This window comes from Bison bison, unplaced genomic scaffold (assembly GCF_000754665.1).
Source record: "Bison bison bison isolate TAMUID 2011002044 unplaced genomic scaffold, Bison_UMD1.0 scf7180017864451, whole genome shotgun sequence".
Classification (NCBI taxonomy): domain Eukaryota; kingdom Metazoa; phylum Chordata; class Mammalia; order Artiodactyla; family Bovidae; genus Bison; species Bison bison.
The window spans coordinates 6957644-6974430 of NW_011495013.1; the positions used below are offsets into that span (position 1 = coordinate 6957644).

At 38.8% G+C, this 16787-nt stretch overlaps 1 protein-coding gene across 1 annotated transcript in view; it reads left to right on the forward strand.

Moving 5' to 3' along the window:
* Positions 1–16787, forward strand: part of GABRB1 (gamma-aminobutyric acid (GABA) A receptor, beta 1) — a 453599-nt gene that overhangs the window by 335634 nt on the left and 101178 nt on the right. The window contains exon 5 of the mRNA XM_010858864.1: positions 4239–4321. Coding sequence (XP_010857166.1) covers positions 4239–4321 — 83 coding nt within the window. The remainder of the gene's footprint in view (positions 1–4238; positions 4322–16787) is intronic.

Below are 16787 nucleotides of genomic sequence, written 5' to 3' on the forward strand. Positions count from 1 at the left end.
ATAGGGAAACAGTGGAAACAGTGTCAGACTTTATTTTGGGGGGCTCAAAAATCACTGCAGATGGTGACTGCAACCATGAAATTAAAAGACGTTTACTCCTTGGAAGGAAAGTTATGACCAACCTAGATAGCCTATTCAAAAGCAGAGACATTACTTTGCCAACAAAGTCCGTCTAATCAAGGCTATGGTTTTTCCTGTGGTCATGTATGGATGTGAGAGTTGGACTGTGACGAAGGCTGAGAGCCGAAGAATTGATGCTTTTGAACTGTGGTGTTGGAGAAGACTCTTGAGAGTCCCTTGGACTGCAAGGAGATCCAACCAGTCCATTCTGAAGGAGATCAGCCCTGCGATTTCTTTGGAAGGAATGATGCTGAAACTGAAGCTCCAGTATTTTGGCCACCTCATGTGAAGAGTTGACTCATTGGAAAAGACTCTGATGCTGGGAGGGATTGGGGGCAGGAGGAGAAGGGGACGACAGAAGATAAGATGGCTGGATGGCATTGCTGACTCATTGGACATGAGTCTGGGTGAACTCTGGGAGTTGGTGATGGACAGGGGGGCCTGGCGTGCTGTGATTCACGGGGTCGCAAAGAGTCGGACATGACTGAGCGACTGAACTGACTGAACTGAAGTATCTATTAGAGATCATCCACCTATGAATGTATCTAAAATATCTGCAAAGCTGTCATTGATTATAGAGGTGATTACAAAGCAAATGGATATTTTTTCTCTGAATTCAGGGTAGCCCATGACTGGTAAGATTTTAGAGGCAAGTGTTTCCATATTTGTGAGGACTTTCTCAATACCACACAAATAAAATACAAAACAAAAATAACTGGCGCTGAGGAAGATTGAAGACCATAATTCTCATCATAATTCCTGCTTTTATGCGTGCTCACATTAAGATAGATGTCAACATTTGAACTTGTATAAGAAATCTGCATTAACAACATATGGCTTTCACTTATTTCATTTGTATTTTATATACTGAGGCTCTCTGTAAGTTTCCATTTTGCTAAAAGTCTCCTTAGAGGAAAAATGTTTGAAAGCACCATTGCAGCAGGGTTTTTCCACTGTGGCACTACTGACGTTTCGGAACAGATCATTGTAAATCGCTGGGGAGGTTCTGCACGCTGTAGGATATTTGGCTGCATCCCTGGTCGCACCCCTACTGGACACCAGTATCAACCCTCCACCCCAAGCCTGATAATCAGAGCTGCCTCCAGATGTTGTCAAATGTCCCCTGTTGGTAAAAACAATTCCTGGTTGAAAATAATTGGCTAAGTCATAGGATCATAAGGATGGCTGCACTTTAGTAATTCCTAGAAAACATTCACATTTTCACAATCCTTTTTATTCATAAGCAGCAGTTAAACAAAGAATATGGTAGAGACAGGATGTTTTTAAGTGCTTTTAAATATTTATTGCGCGGTCTTATTGAGGATGTTTGAAACAGTGTTAGTTTCTCAGTTGTGTCCAACTCTCAGCAACCCCATAAACTATCCCCCAGACTCCTCTGTCCATGGAATTCTCCAAGCAAGAATACTGGAGTGGGTTGCCATTTCCTCCTCCAGGGCATCTTCCTGCCCCAGGGATCAAAGCCCGGTCGTCTGCATTGCAGCCAGATTCTCTACCATCTGAGCCACCAGGGAAGCCCTCACTACACAGACCAAAAAAAGAATGTGATGTAATTGTATTTTCAGACAATGAAAGCTATTCATGACATATTGTGAAATGAGAAAAATCAATCAAGTCACATGATTATGGGAGCAGAAAGCAAAAAGTAATCTAGTAAAACCCTTTTATGTGCTAATTCTAGAATACATCCAATCTTTAAACTTTTATAAAACATTTGAAATTCTTTAAATTAAACTTTAAAATTCCTTTTATTCTTGCCTAATACTCAAATGGCACCCCACTCTAGTACTCTTGCCTGGAAAATCCCATGGATAGAGGAGTCTGATAGGCTGCAGTCCATGGGGTCGCTAAGAGTTGGACATGACTGAGCGACTTCCCTTTCACTTTTCACTTTCATGCATTGGAGAAGGAAATGGCAACCCACTCCAGTGTTCTTGCCTGGAGAATCCCAGGGACGGGGGAGCCTGGTGGGCTGCCGTCTCTGGGGTCGCACAGAGTCGGACACGACTGAAGCGACTTAGCAGACTTAGCAGCAATACTCAAATAAATCTGATTAACTGACCAACATCTTATCTAAGAGAGGCTTAAAAAGAGAATCTTCACTTTTAACTTTCACAACGAAATCCAAAGAAAAATTAGGACGGTCTAAGGTTTATGCCTAATACTGTTTTTAGGAAGAAGGTGCCTGTTAGTTTAACACAAATCACCAAAACAATAACTTGCCTTGACAGCTTCACAAAACATAGGTATGAGAACTTTGTCAAATTTACATACACTGTTGATGAGCAGTAATGTTGCAAAATTTAAAATGAATATACCTTTTTTTCTAGAATTCCCTTTTCTACAATTCCCTTTCTAGAAATAGCCAGTCAACATACTCAAGTATCACAGAGTATACCAGTATATTCAGAGCATCTTTATTTATAAAAGTAAATGATATTAAACAACATATAGACCCACTAGAGGGTGATGAGGAAAATAAGTGATGGTATTTCCATACAACTCAATACATTATAGTAAATTTTTTACAGAGGGCTTATTATTTACTAATATAGAACCAAATCCAAGATGCGTCATCAATGTAAACATGCTAGGTTCAGAACAGGGTGTGCAGTACTCTTCTAACAAAGAAGTTCCCCGATAAGAAGATATAGCTGGACTTCTATTTATATTTGGGAATTTTCCAATGCTGTAGCTCCTGGGCCTTAAGGTACAAAGGAAGCTTATTATTAAGTCCGAATTTTGAATTTTTAAAAAATCATTATTACACCTTATTTTGTGAAAGAGGACAAGGTAATTCACTTTTTTAAGAAAAGTATTTTGTCAATCCCAAAGTGATATCAAATGTTTGTGTGAGTGGACTAGCCATAAGATTTAAGTTCCTCTCAAACACTCAGCACAGTCCGCAAAACCAGCCCAGCCATGAGAAAATGGAGGGATCGTGGAAACCAGGTAAGATATCTAGAATCAGGATCCCTGGGTTTGCATAAATACATAAGCCAAACTGTAGTTGGTAAATAGAGTGTAAGCTCTAGGATAGTATTTCTTTACTGGCTATATGCTATGGGCCAGGGACTCAGAGATGAATCTAACAAATCTCTCAATAGAGAGACTGTGGGGAGTACGAGGCATTAAAAGTCATGAAGGACAAATTTTGTTGTTTTTGTTGCTTTTGCTGTTTTATCATTAGGCTGTAGCAGGAGAGGGAGGTAGGCTTTGATGCATAACGTAGATAGATGTTCTCCTTGTAAAGCCAGCCTTGCGGCAGATATTGACAAAGACATTGCTAGGATGCTAGTGAATATAGGAAGGGCTGTGGGATAATTTATAGCAATAATAACAGCCATCCTTCACGGGGCACTTACTAAGTATGAAGCACTGGGTTAAGAGCTTCATACCCATTACCTCTTTTAATCTTCACAGCCATTCTATGCGGTAGGTGTTTTGATTGATGGGTGGACTGAGGCTCCTGGAGACGTATTAACTAGCCCAACCTCACATGGCTAGTGAGCAGCAAAGAAAGACTCAAATTCAATCTGCTTGTCTTTAATTTTTATCTTTTATTTACTTTTATTAGTTTAGACCATTTTAGTAGGTTTCTTTTTTTAATTTTTTAATTGGAGGATAATTGCTTTACAATGTTGTGTTGGTTTCAGCCATTCAACAACACAAATCAGTCATAACTATATATCTCCTGCCTCTTGAGCCTCCCTCCTCACTCCCATCTCACATCTCTAGTTTGTCACAGAGTGCCAGGCTGGGCTCCCTGTGTTATACAGAGACTTCTACTAGCGTGTATTGGAGAAGGCAATGGCATCCCACTCCAGTACTCTTGTGTGGAAAATATATATGAAATCTAGAAAAATGGTACTGATGAACCTATCCCAGGGAATGAATGGAGATGCAGATTTACAGAATGGAGTTTTGGATACAGAATGGGAGGGAGAGACTGGAACAAATTAAGAAAGTAGCATTGCCTGTCTTTAAAATTTTTAATCACAAAGCTTTGATGCCATCTAGGAGGCATGATTCAGGGCTAGAAAGCCTGGAAAGAGAGTCACCATCTTTACGATGTTCTTTTCTATCTCACACCCTGACAGGATCACAACCACAGCTGCGTGCATGATGGATCTAAGAAGATATCCTCTGGATGAACAAAACTGCACCCTGGAGATTGAAAGTTGTGAGTTAACTTGGACAGGGGGACAAAAAAGAGGGATGTTTGCTTGACCTAATTAAGTGCAAACTCGTACTGAGTAATTGGCACCGGGATATTTTCAGCTATACTACCCTGCCAACTTTTCAAAGGGTTCACAGTCTAGTAACATTTTCCTCTGTATTGGCAGTTATCTTTTTTAATCATTAAGGAAAGTGCACTCCTTTTAGCTGGACAATTTATAATTTCATGCTTTCTCTTTTTCAAAATCAAGTTTCTTCCAAGACCTTCCAATACCCAAGCTGCATTAAGAGGAGGGAAATATTTAGTTTGAAAACACTTTGTGAGATTGTCTTTGGTTCTATAGTCTGTCTTTCTGAAGGACTGTAAATTGTTGTCTAGAAAAACACCATGGTAAAGTCTATCTTCATGGAAGAATGAGATGATAAATGGTATTGTCTATTTCTCATCTTGTGGCTTGTAGTGTAGGTTTGTCCTCTTGGGCTGTTTTTCACTGATTAACAACTAGAATATTTTAGTCACTAAGAGTTAATCTGATTGATTATCTTTGTTTCATTGTTTCCCAGTCATCAACATGCAGACATTTGATTCCATTTGTTGTGAATATAAGGCCAAGGCCATTTCCTGGTTTTCAGGGACAGGGAAAGTTCAGTAGGTAATTCACAGCATTGTAATACAACTTAATGTAATTTAAGAATAGACAGATATTTATTTAGATCATTTAAAATGCTTTCCAAATCTAAACTTCAAAATGGTAAAGAAAAATGGGAAAATCCCAGGTGATCCTCTAGTATTATTGAACAATAAATGTATTCCCCATTGTCTGACTATTGAGTAATTACATTCATTTTCTAGTTTTACTGAATACAAACATAGAACTAGATAAAGAATGCTTATGTAGATATAGATTCAGATATAAATATTGATCTATTACCCCTAGAACCTGGAATGAATAACATTCATCAGCTATTCTTTAATTAATATTCTAATTTTAAAATATATTATATAAATATGTTGGCTGAAAGATATTAATATATGAAAGTATTAATAGTGACTTTTGGTTTAAATGTGAATGACAAGCAAATTCAAACTATAGGAATGAAATGTAAACCCAGTCATTTGTTATTGGCTAATAATGTTTTACAAATAAGACAGAACTTTAGCTAAGCAAATACACCGTTAGCTGTTGGAACTGACATGGAAAGAGAAAGATGCTCATTAATATAGGTAGCCTTTTACCCTCAGTCTCCTTTCACTGATTGTGATTTTTTTTACCTTTGCTTCTGTTGGATCACATTAGGATATGACAATCTGTTAAAATTCTAACATGTTTACAGCATGCACTTTAAAAAGCAATGAATTTTGACAAGTACTGGAATTGATTCTGTGGATAAATTGCAAGTGCTAAAGTTATCAACATTCTCTCCCCCAAAATATTTTATTTTATAATGCATATTGAGTCTTTCTATTATTACAAGTTTACATTTTTAAGTAGGCAATTTCCTTTATTCCTATTTAGAAAATAGATTACTTTTAGGACCATTTATTATATCATACAATGAGCCAAACCATAACTATAAATGAGGCAGAATTAACCATAACTTTTGTGGGGCAAGGATTGGGGAGGCCGAAACAATCAGAGAGTCCAAAGTTATCATAAGACATGATGTCAGGCAATAAGTAGTGACCCAGGCATATGATAATTATTGAGGCAACTCAGTAAGATGCAATCAGTTGTCTGGGTAGATGGATGAGGCATGGTAACTGAGACCCTAAAATTGGTTAATATATAGGACTGTACAGAATTACCATCATCAAAAAAAATCTACAAAGAATAAATGCTAAAGAAGATGTACAGAAAAAGGAACCTTCCTACACTGTTGGTGGGAATGTAAAGTAATACAGCCATTTGGAGAACAGTATGAAGATTCCTTAAAAAACTAGGAATAATCTACCATATGACACAGCAACCCCACTACTGGTGTATATACCCTGAGAAAACCAAATCAAAAAAGACATATGTGCCCCAATGTTCATAGCAGCACTATTTACAATAGCCAGGACATGCAAGCAACCTAGATGTCTCTTGAGAGATGAATGGATAAAGAAGATGTAGTACATATATACAATGGAATTATATACATATATACTCAGCCATAAAAAGAATGAGTTTGAATCAGTTCTAGTGAGGTGGAAGAACCTAGAGCCTATTATACAGAGTGAAGTAAGTCAGAAAAAGAAAAACAAATACAGAATATTAAAGCATATATATGAAATCTAAAAAAATAGTATTGATGGACCTATTTACAAGGAAAGATTGGAGATGCAGATGTAGAGAACAGACTTATGGACGCAGTGGGGGAGGGAGAGAGTGGGACCCATGGAGAAAGTAGCATCAACATATACATACTGTCAAGTGTAGGATGGAGAGCTTGTGAGAAGCTGCCGTGTAGCACAGGGAGCCCAGTCTAGTACTCTGTGATGATGTGGAGGGATGGGATGTGGGAAGGGGAGGGAGGCTAGGGAAGGTGGGCTAGGTGTATATAATTATGGCTGATTTGCATTGTTGTAGGGCAGAAACCCAGCTTCCCAGGTGGCGCTAGTGGTAAGAACCCATCTGCCAATGCAGGAAACATAAGAGGCAGGTTCGATCTGTGGGTAGGGAAGATCCTCTGGAGGAGGGCATGGTAACCCACTCCAGTATTCTCACCTGGAGAATCCCATGGACAGAGAAGCCTGATGGACTACCGTCCATAGGGTCTCAAAGAGTCGGACACAACTGAAGCGACTTAGCAGGCATGGTGGCAGAAACCAACACAACTTTGTAAACAAATTTTTAATATTTAAATTAAAAATAGAAAAAAAAATAGAAATAGAGTCACAGATGTTAAAAAAATAAAAAACTGAGCTTACCAAGGGCAAAAGAGGGTTAGGGATAAATTGAGAGACTGGGATTGACATATACACACTACTATATGTAAAATAGATAACTAATAAGGACCTGCTGTATAGCACAAGGAACTCTGGTCAATACTCTGCAATGACCTTTATGGAGAAGGAATCTTAAAAAAAAAAAGAGTAGATATATGTATATGTATAACTGATTCACTTTGCTGTACAGTAGAAGCTAAGTCAACATTGTAAATCAATTATATTTCAATAAATTAAATATACATGTACATGATCATGTGGGCAGACTGTGACCATCATAAAGTGATCCAACAGCAGATCACAGAACTCTAGTCCCTGAAGAATCTAAAGCAAAGAAGTTATTCAGTCAGTAAGAATTTGTGTAATGAGGAGTCTATGAAGTCAGGAACTCGAGAGAAAGGGAAAAAAACAGGGAACTGCATTCTGTTTGCCAGGCAAAAGCATTAATCTAACACCTCCGTAGCAGAAGATAGACCTATTATCTTAATGAATAAAGGTCTATCTCTAACAACATTTGAGAGATAATGTGAGTTTCAGAGAAGTCAAATAACTTCCCCAGGGCCATAAAGCAAGGAGAGTGGTGAAGTGGAAATTCAAACCCAGGAAATTCAAAACCCAGAATTTGAAATAGAATTCAAACCCAGGAAATTCAAAACCCAGAATTTGAAATAGAATTCAAATTCTATTTCTCTATAATAGAATCCTGCAATTAACAGGTGAGCAAGGAAGCAGAACATCAATGATTAGGAGTATCGCACCAGTCAGAACCACTCTCAGTTAGACTGAGGGTGCTAAATCAACCAAAGACGGGTCGAAATTATCCCTGATAAAAGTTGATTCCAGAAGCTGAAACAGAATTTAGCTCTTTGGTCAAGGGTCAAATGATTGCAACTGTGGAGAAAGCATAGTCTGTAGATACAGGAAACCAAGTACTCCAGATTCCATTGGTGTTGCCCTCCCAAAAAAACTAAAAGCCTCAAATGACAACATTGCTTAGCTCCAATACTTTCCTTGAAATGTATCTCTTCTTAACAATAGATAAACCAATATAAAGTGAAAGTGATGTCGCTCACTCATGTCCAACTCTTTGTGATCCCATGGACTGTAGTCTACTAGGCTTCTCTGTCCATGGGATTTTCCAGGCAAGTGTACTGGAGTGGGTTGCCATTTCCTTCTCCAGGGGATATTCCTGACCCAGGAATCGAACCCAGGTTTCCTGCATTGCAGGCAGGCGCTTTACCCTCTGAGCCACCAGGGAAGCACCAGGAAACCAATATAAAGAGATCTTAAATCTTAAGAGGAATAACTCCCAGCGACAAGGTAACATATGGCAATAATAGAGAGTCCAAATGAGCTTTGCTTGTTCCTGACATAAGTACATAATCAATATATGCTAAGCGTTAATAAATACTGAATCTATTATCTATTTTTTAACTCTTCAAGAAGAAATATGTGTTGCATTATTTACTGAAACAGATCTCTCTGAATTGTCATTTTATGAAGACCATAACTGAGTTTTATTTTTTTTAAATGTAACATTGTGTTTACTTGTCATTAATTAGTATCAATGATTCCTTATATTCTTAGATATCCAATACATTATTCATTTCTCCTTTGCCTGATATATGGGAAAAAACAGAGGGACAAGTTTTTATGTAGTGACTTACAGGAAAATAGATTATTCATTAAGATAATAGGTGAATGTTAAATGGAGGCATTGTTGCTTCAGTTTATTTTTCCTGATACTTTGTTAAGCTTCTTTACTGTTCCTTTTTTTTTAACAATGTCTTCATGTGAAGTTGAGGGTATAATGAGTGTGAATTTCAGTATCTTTACTGGATATATCAATACCTTAAGTGGAAGTTCAGCTCATAATAATTTATGTGGCCTCTTGTATTTAACTTTTCATATGGGTTAGTGCATCATGAAGCTAAGTAAAGAATTAATAATTCCCTCTTAGAAGTCACAAGTGATTTGTTTTGCTTATTAAAAGTAAGTCTACTGCTATAAAATTGGGATACTTAAGTTATTGGTCCCTAAATAGCTTTCCCTGAATATTAAAATCTACTTATTTTATGTCAGCTTCTTTGACAAATCATTTTCTGTTATCTTTAGTTTTCTTCACTTCCCAATATGTTCCATTTATTCATTCACTCACTGCATTACAAAGGTGTGATCAGGACTACTAACACAGATAAACCATTCAGTTTGAAGCTTCTACTTGCCAAAATAAATCACTGCAGATGGTGACTGCAGTCATGAAATTAAAAGACGCTGCTTACTCCTTGGAAGAAAAGCTATGACAAACCTTCTGCTGCTACTGCTGCTGCTAAGACACTTCAGTCGTGTCCGACTCTGTGAGACCCCATAGACAGCAGCCCACCAGGCTCCCCCGTCCCTGGGATTCTCCAGGCAAGAACACTGGAGTGGATTGCCATTTCCTTCTCCAATGCATGAAAGTGAAAAGTGAAAGTGAAGTCACTCAGTCGTGTCTGACTCTTAGCGACCCCATGGACTGCAGCCCACCAGGCTCCTCCATCCATGGGATTTTCCAGGCAAGAGTACTGGAGTGGGGTGCCATTGCCTTCTCCGATGACAAACCTAGACAGCATATTAAAAAACAGAGATATCACTTCACCAACAAAGGTTCATGTAGTCAAAACTATGGTTTTTCCAGTAGTCATGTACAGATGTGAGAGTTGGACTGAAAAGAAAGCTGAGCACCAAGAATTGATGCTTTCAAGTTGTGGTGCTAGAGAAAACTCTTGAGAGTCCCTTGGACTGCAAGATCACACCAATCAATCCTAAAGGAAATCAACCCTGAATATTCACTGAAAGGACTGTTGGTGAAGCTGAAGCTCCAATACTTGGGCCACCTTATGCAAAGAGTTGACTCAATGGAAAAGACCCTAGTGCTGGGAAAGATTGAGGGTAAGAGGAGAAGTGGGCGGTTATCATCTCACATACCTTAATTTGAGCAATCTCCAGGAGATAGTGAAGCGCAGGGAAACCTGATGTGCTGGAGTCCACAGGGTTGCAAAAAGTCAGGCACAACTTAGCAACTGAGCAACAAAAATGCTGTTTGCTTCTGATATTTCAGGGGCTTAAGCCAGAAGAAGCCCAGACTTTAGGCCGAAGAAACAAATAACCTAGCTATAGATCTTGTATTCTCTAGTTTATGGTCTTGTAGTCATAACTAAGCTTTAAAGTGATTACAAATGAAAGGATCTAGTGTCAGTTGGGGAACACGATTGATAAAGTAGACATTTCACCAATGTAAGATTGAATTAATCATACTTTTATGACCAATAGAGTAGAAATTTTACCTACCTTACAACATTTACTAGTTTGTATTTTCTTCCATTACAGTCTCAAAGATGAGGAAATGCTTTCCTTGGTTAGGTCCTTTGAGACAAATTAAAGATGTTTTGTTTTCTTTAATGTCATCTAATCGAGTAAAATTAGGAAAGCCATAAAGCCTTGTTAAATTTAAATTTTATTTGAACTTGGAGCACATTAATGAGCTCATAGCCCTGGGATGCTTCATAGCCCTGGGATGCTACAAAATGAGTTAATGGCACATGGAAAAAATCAAAGAATTTAGTATTAGGAGGATTTGGAATTTGAAATCAATAAAGCTATCACATGAAGGTTTGAAGCCACATGGAAATATAGAAAGGCTTTGGGACAACAGTCATGAAGGCGTATAATGCCTTTTGCAATATATTTTTGGCAACAACTGTTGAAGAAAATCAACCCTAATCCTACCCTCTATCTGTCAGCAAATAGTGCCAACTCTTACTCCCTGCCCTCCCACCCCAAATAGAAGCCATTTCGGGTCTGAAATCTCTCAGCAGACTCACCCTTTTTTCTAAATGTCCTTATATTCCCACCATTCTAAGTTAGCCCCCTGTATTTAAGAGGAAGAGGTATTCCTCTTTCTTTTACAGACTGATCCTGGCCCCTGTGCTCAGGACTTTCATTTCTTTCTTCCTCCTCTGGTAAATGATTTTCTCAAGTTAATACACACCTCCACCCCTGATTTTTCAGATCCTCAGTCTCACACTGTCTGCTACCTCTTTTTTCACAGTTTAAAAAACAAGCTGAAAACTCACAAAACATGGCTATTCTACTTTACCACTCCCCTTAAGCTTTTCCCAGTCTCTTACTTCTTTTTTTCTCAAAACTACTTGAAAGAATGCTACAAAATGCTTGTAGATACTTCCCTGGTGGCTCAGACAGTAAAGCGTCTGTCTACAATGCGGGAGACCTGGGTTCGATCCCTGGGTCGGGAAGATCCCCTGGAGAAGGAAATGGCAACCCACTCCAGTACTATTCCCTGGAAAACCCCATAGATGTAGGAACCTGGTAGGCTACAGTCCATGGGGTGGCAAAGAGTCGGGCACGACTGAGCGACTTCACTTCACTTCACTTGAAAGAATGGTCTATCTCTGTTAAGATAAGGTCCTTTATTGAGCCCATCTTTGCATGAAATGTTCCCTTGGTATGTTGAATTTTCTTGAAGAAATCTCTAGTCTTTCACAGTCTATTGTTTTCCTCTATTTCTTTGCGCTGATCACTGAGGAAGGCTTTCTTATCTCTCCTTGCTATTCTTTGGAACTCTGCATTCAAATGGGTATATCTTTTCCTTTCTCCTTTGCTTTTTTGCCTGAACTTTAGACTGAGATTTTAATTGTAAACTTGATATTTCCACCTAGAAGTCTATTTAGAATGTCTAAAAACTTTTCTGGGCTCTACCTGATTCTGTCCTCAATTCAGCAGATGGCACATCCATGCTTCCATTTTCTTAGAATTTTGATTTAGAGAAGACCATTTACTTATAAGGGTAGATCTTTACTGTCTAAGAAAGAACGTTCCACAAAAAGGATGCTTCTCCTGTGAATTCTTTGGGGCTGATGTGTAAGTCTCAGAGCTGGTGTTCTGTGTTATCTTTGTCATGTTTAAACCTTCTGTGTGCATCATGCCTCCAGGTGTACTCAACACACTGCTCACCCTGACCCAAGTGGACTGCTTTCTTCATGGTCTAAATTTTGGCAAGTGAGTGTAGTATCTGAGACATCCTGTCTCAGCACTCTTTTGCTTTATATCCTAGCACTTCTAGTCTTAGTAGTAGTAGTAATCATTATTATCCTTTGATTATTATTATAGCTCAGCCCCAAGTGGAACAAAATATGGAATTTTAAATAGTGTATATGCATAAAATTCACTTCAAAGTAAAATTTTAAGAAGAGTAATTATGACCAGGTATCACAGTAGCAGAAGGATACTTCTTCCTAAACTTCATGTGACCTAGGAAGAAAATTTAATTTTATTATAATTCCACACACTGGTTAGAAAACTGAAAATTTACCAAACTCAGGCTTGACCCTTTGATTATGCTATTAAAGTTTTGAAGTAAATAATCAGTAGGACAATTGGAAGAGGATTATTTTACATTTCTTTGGGGAGACACTTTCTAAAACTTCCCCTCTACAGTCAGATGACAATTATGCAAAATACCTTCCTGCTAAAACCAACGTATTGTTTTGGCATATACAGCATGTAAAAATTCAAAGAGGAAGAGAAAAAATAATGGCAGCACCAGGGAGAATAGGATAGTAAATGTAAAAAGAAACCTGTGTAACTCAGTAAATGGACAGTGCATGAATGCAGACGACCTAAGAACGCATCACGGTGGCAGTCAGGATGAAGGCAGGTGATGAAGGGGTGACACTGAGGACCTAGATAATGGCTGAGACTTTGAAATGAATGATTCACAAAGAGCTATTACTGATCCCTAATGAAGAGGCTATGTTACCTAAAATGAGAACTCTGCAAGGAAAACACCTTTTTGAGCTGTAAAAATATGCCTAATTGACTAAAGATGTACTTTTTTTATTCATACTAATTACAGAGAAGGCAATGGCACCCCACTCCAGTACTCTTGCTTGGAAAATCCCATGGACGGAGGAGCCTGGAAGGCTGCAGTCCATGGGGTTGCTGAGGGTCGGACACGACTGAGCAATTTCACTTTCACTTTTCACTTTCATACATTGGAGAAGGAAATGGCAACCCACTCCAGTGTTCTTGTCAGGAGAATCCCAGGGACGGGGGAGCCTGGTGGGCTGCTGTCTATGGGGTCACACAGAGTCCGACACGACTGAAGCGACTTAGCAGCAGCATGTAGAAAGGCACCCTCATCACTCCATCAAGGAAGACACAAAAAGGTAGGTCTCAAATTAAGGTCATGGTGAGGATCAGAGTGCAAGTCCTTATACCTCCTTTTTCTTGAGATGAAGTTAGACCTTCAGCACATCATAAAAGATAATCAGTTATGACCCCGAATCATCAGAAAAGAATAAATGATTTTAGAACTGTCTACTGGGAAAGGTTTGCATCAAAATAATTAAAATAAAGTCTAGCAAACTTGGGTTCCTCAGAATGACTGGTTACATCTCAGATCTCTAGACAGTGAAGGCGTAACTATATGCTCCTTCCATGAAGACCTCTAGTTTGCAGAAATGAAAATCAAATAGAATAGTTTTCATCATTTTTTCCTTCATTAAAGTTAAATCCTAAGTAAAAAAATATATATTCAACAAATTTTGTTTTTAATGTAGGCTTAAAAGTACTAATGACCTATATTACACCTGGGAATCTTCCATATATTAAAGAGTAAGCCAGGAATGTTACACACCGGGTGACTACCAGCAACTAAGCTGTTCAGATTTCAGTGTATGGGAAGTATTCAGGTCATCTGAAAATGACTTTTCTGCCCCAGTTAATTTAAAACTTAAAAATCTTGAATTAAGTGCTGAGCAACCACTGTGGCAATGGCTAATTATTTAAATTTCAGTAGGAAGCAAACGGACTGGGAAAGAAGATTGAGGAGGAAAACAGGTGAGACAGGGTTTTCTGTTTTTCTTTTTTGTTTTATTAATTTTTACGGGCATACAGTCACTTTAACATTGTGTTAATCTCTGCTGTACAGCAAAGCGATATACATACATCTCCTCTTTCTTGAATTTCCTTCCCAATTAGGTCATCACAGAGCACTGAGTAGAGCTCCCTATGCTATACAGTAAGTTTTCATTAGTTATCTATTTTATATATGTTGTTTACTTGCTAAGTTGTTCCTGACTCTTTTGTGACCCCATGGACTGTAAACTGTGATGCTCCTCTGTCCATGAGATTTCCCAGCTAAGAATACTACAATGGGTTGCCATTTCCTTCTCCAGGGGATCTTCTTGACCCAGGAATTGAACCTGTGCCTCCTGCGTTGGCAGGAGGATTCTTTACCAATGAGCTACCTGGGAAGCCCATTTTATACATAGCAGTGTGTATCTAGGGCTTCCCAGGTGGCACTAATGGCAAAGAAACCCCCCTGCCAATGCAGGAGATGCTGGAGACTTGGGTTCAATCCCTGGGTCAGGAAATCCCCTGGAGGAGGGCATGGCAACCCACTCCAGTATTCTTGCCTGGAGAATCCCATAGACAGAGGAGCCTGGAGGGCTACAGTCCATAGGGTCTCAAAGAGTTGGACATGATTGAAGTGACTTAGCACACACATAATGTGCATATATGTCACTCCCAATTTCCCGATTCATCCTGCTTCCCCTGCTTCTCTGGGTATCCATAGTTTGTTCTCTATACTGATATCTCTATTTCTGCTTTGCAAATAAGTTCATGTGTACCATTTCTCCAGATTCCACATATAAGCAATATTATATGATATTTGTTTTTCTCTTTCTGACTTATTTCACTGTATGACAGTTTCTAGGTCCATTTATGGCTTTGCAAATGGAACAATTTCATTCCTTTTAATATTCCATTTTATATATGAACCACATCTTTTTTTTTTTTTAATTTACTGTGGATTCCTACTACTCAAAGTGTGGTCCGTAGGCCAGTAGCTCTAGCACTACTTGGGAACATGTTAGAAATGCAGACCCTCAGGCCTCAGCCCAAGCTCATTAAACCAGAATGCATCTTAACAAGATCCCTGTAAAGGCATGGCCATTTGACAAGCACCTCAGGGAGCATATCAGACAACAGATGGGTTTCCACTCTGACAGTGTTTAAGGCAAGAGCAGGCAGCCTTTTGGCTCTACTCAGTGAGACTGCGTTTCTGAACTGTAGATGTACATACTCTCAGTACTTGGGAATACAGTCTATTTGGAATCAACAGTCATCTAGTGAGAGCTCTGTGACAAATGTGCTTGTTCACACAATCAAATGAGGACAGTCAGTGCCTGTGAGACGGGGTGTGGGAGATGAAGATGAACACCAAACTTGTTATTTCATTTTTTTTAAGTTTGAAAGAAATAGACTTTGCTCGATTTTGGTTTTCTAAAACCATTCTTGTAAAAATCACCATATGATATTGCTTATCATGTAAAATCTAAAAAAATACAACAAACTAGCGAATAAATCAAAAAAGAAGCAGACTCACAGATACAGAGAACAAACTAGCGGTTACCAGTGGGGAGACACAGGAAGAGGGGCAATATAGGGGTGAAGCCAAAAGGGTTATTATGAAATTGTATGAAATCATGTATGTGAAACTTTTGAAAATTTTAAAGCACTACAGAAATTTAAAAAATCTTTCATCTGATTAAAAGAATAAAATAAAGAACAAAACAGAACCTATATTTCTGTAAAACCTGTTGCTATGTATTCATTCAAGAGTAAATTGTTAAGTATTGTAGCTTATCTTTTGACATGACTGATAATGTTATGAGCTGATGCCCATGCATTTCTTTCCCAAGTAGATAATTCCATTTACCACAGCATCATAGTACAAATTAAAGTTTCAATGATTGCATTCATATGCATGTAGTATATATATATATATCAGGGCTTTTAAAATAGAGTAGCATCTTGCTATTGCTTATTATTACATGGATTTGAAAATCTGATTGAAGTACTTCATTCCAGTGAAAGACACGGTCTATTGGTCACAGATGGTGACTGCAGCCATGAAATTAAAAGACGCTTACTCCTTGGAAGGAAAGTTATGACCAACCTAGATAGCATATTCAAAAGCAGAGACATTACTTTGCCAACAAAGCTCCACCGAGTCTAGGCTATGGTTTTTCCTGTGGTCATGTATGAATATGAGAGTCGGACTGTGAAGAAGGCTGAGCGCCGAAGAATTGATGCTTTTGAACTGTGGTGTTGGAGAAGACTCTTAAGAGTCCCTTGGACTGCAAGGAGATCCAACCAGTCCATTCTGAAGGAGATCAGCCCTGGGATTTCTTTGGAAGGAATGATGCTAAAGCTGAAACTCCAGTACTTTGGCCACCTCATGCAAAGAGTTGACTTATTGGAAAAGACTCTGATGCTGGGAGGGATTGGGGGCAAGAGGAGAAGGGGACGGCAGAGGATGAGATGGCTGGATGGCATCACTGACTCGATGGACGTGAGTCTGGGTGAACTCCGGGAGTTGGTGATGGACAGGGAGGCCTGGCGTGCTGCGATTCACGGGGTCTCAAAGAGTCGGACACGACTGAGCGACTTAACTGATCTGATCTGTTGGTCT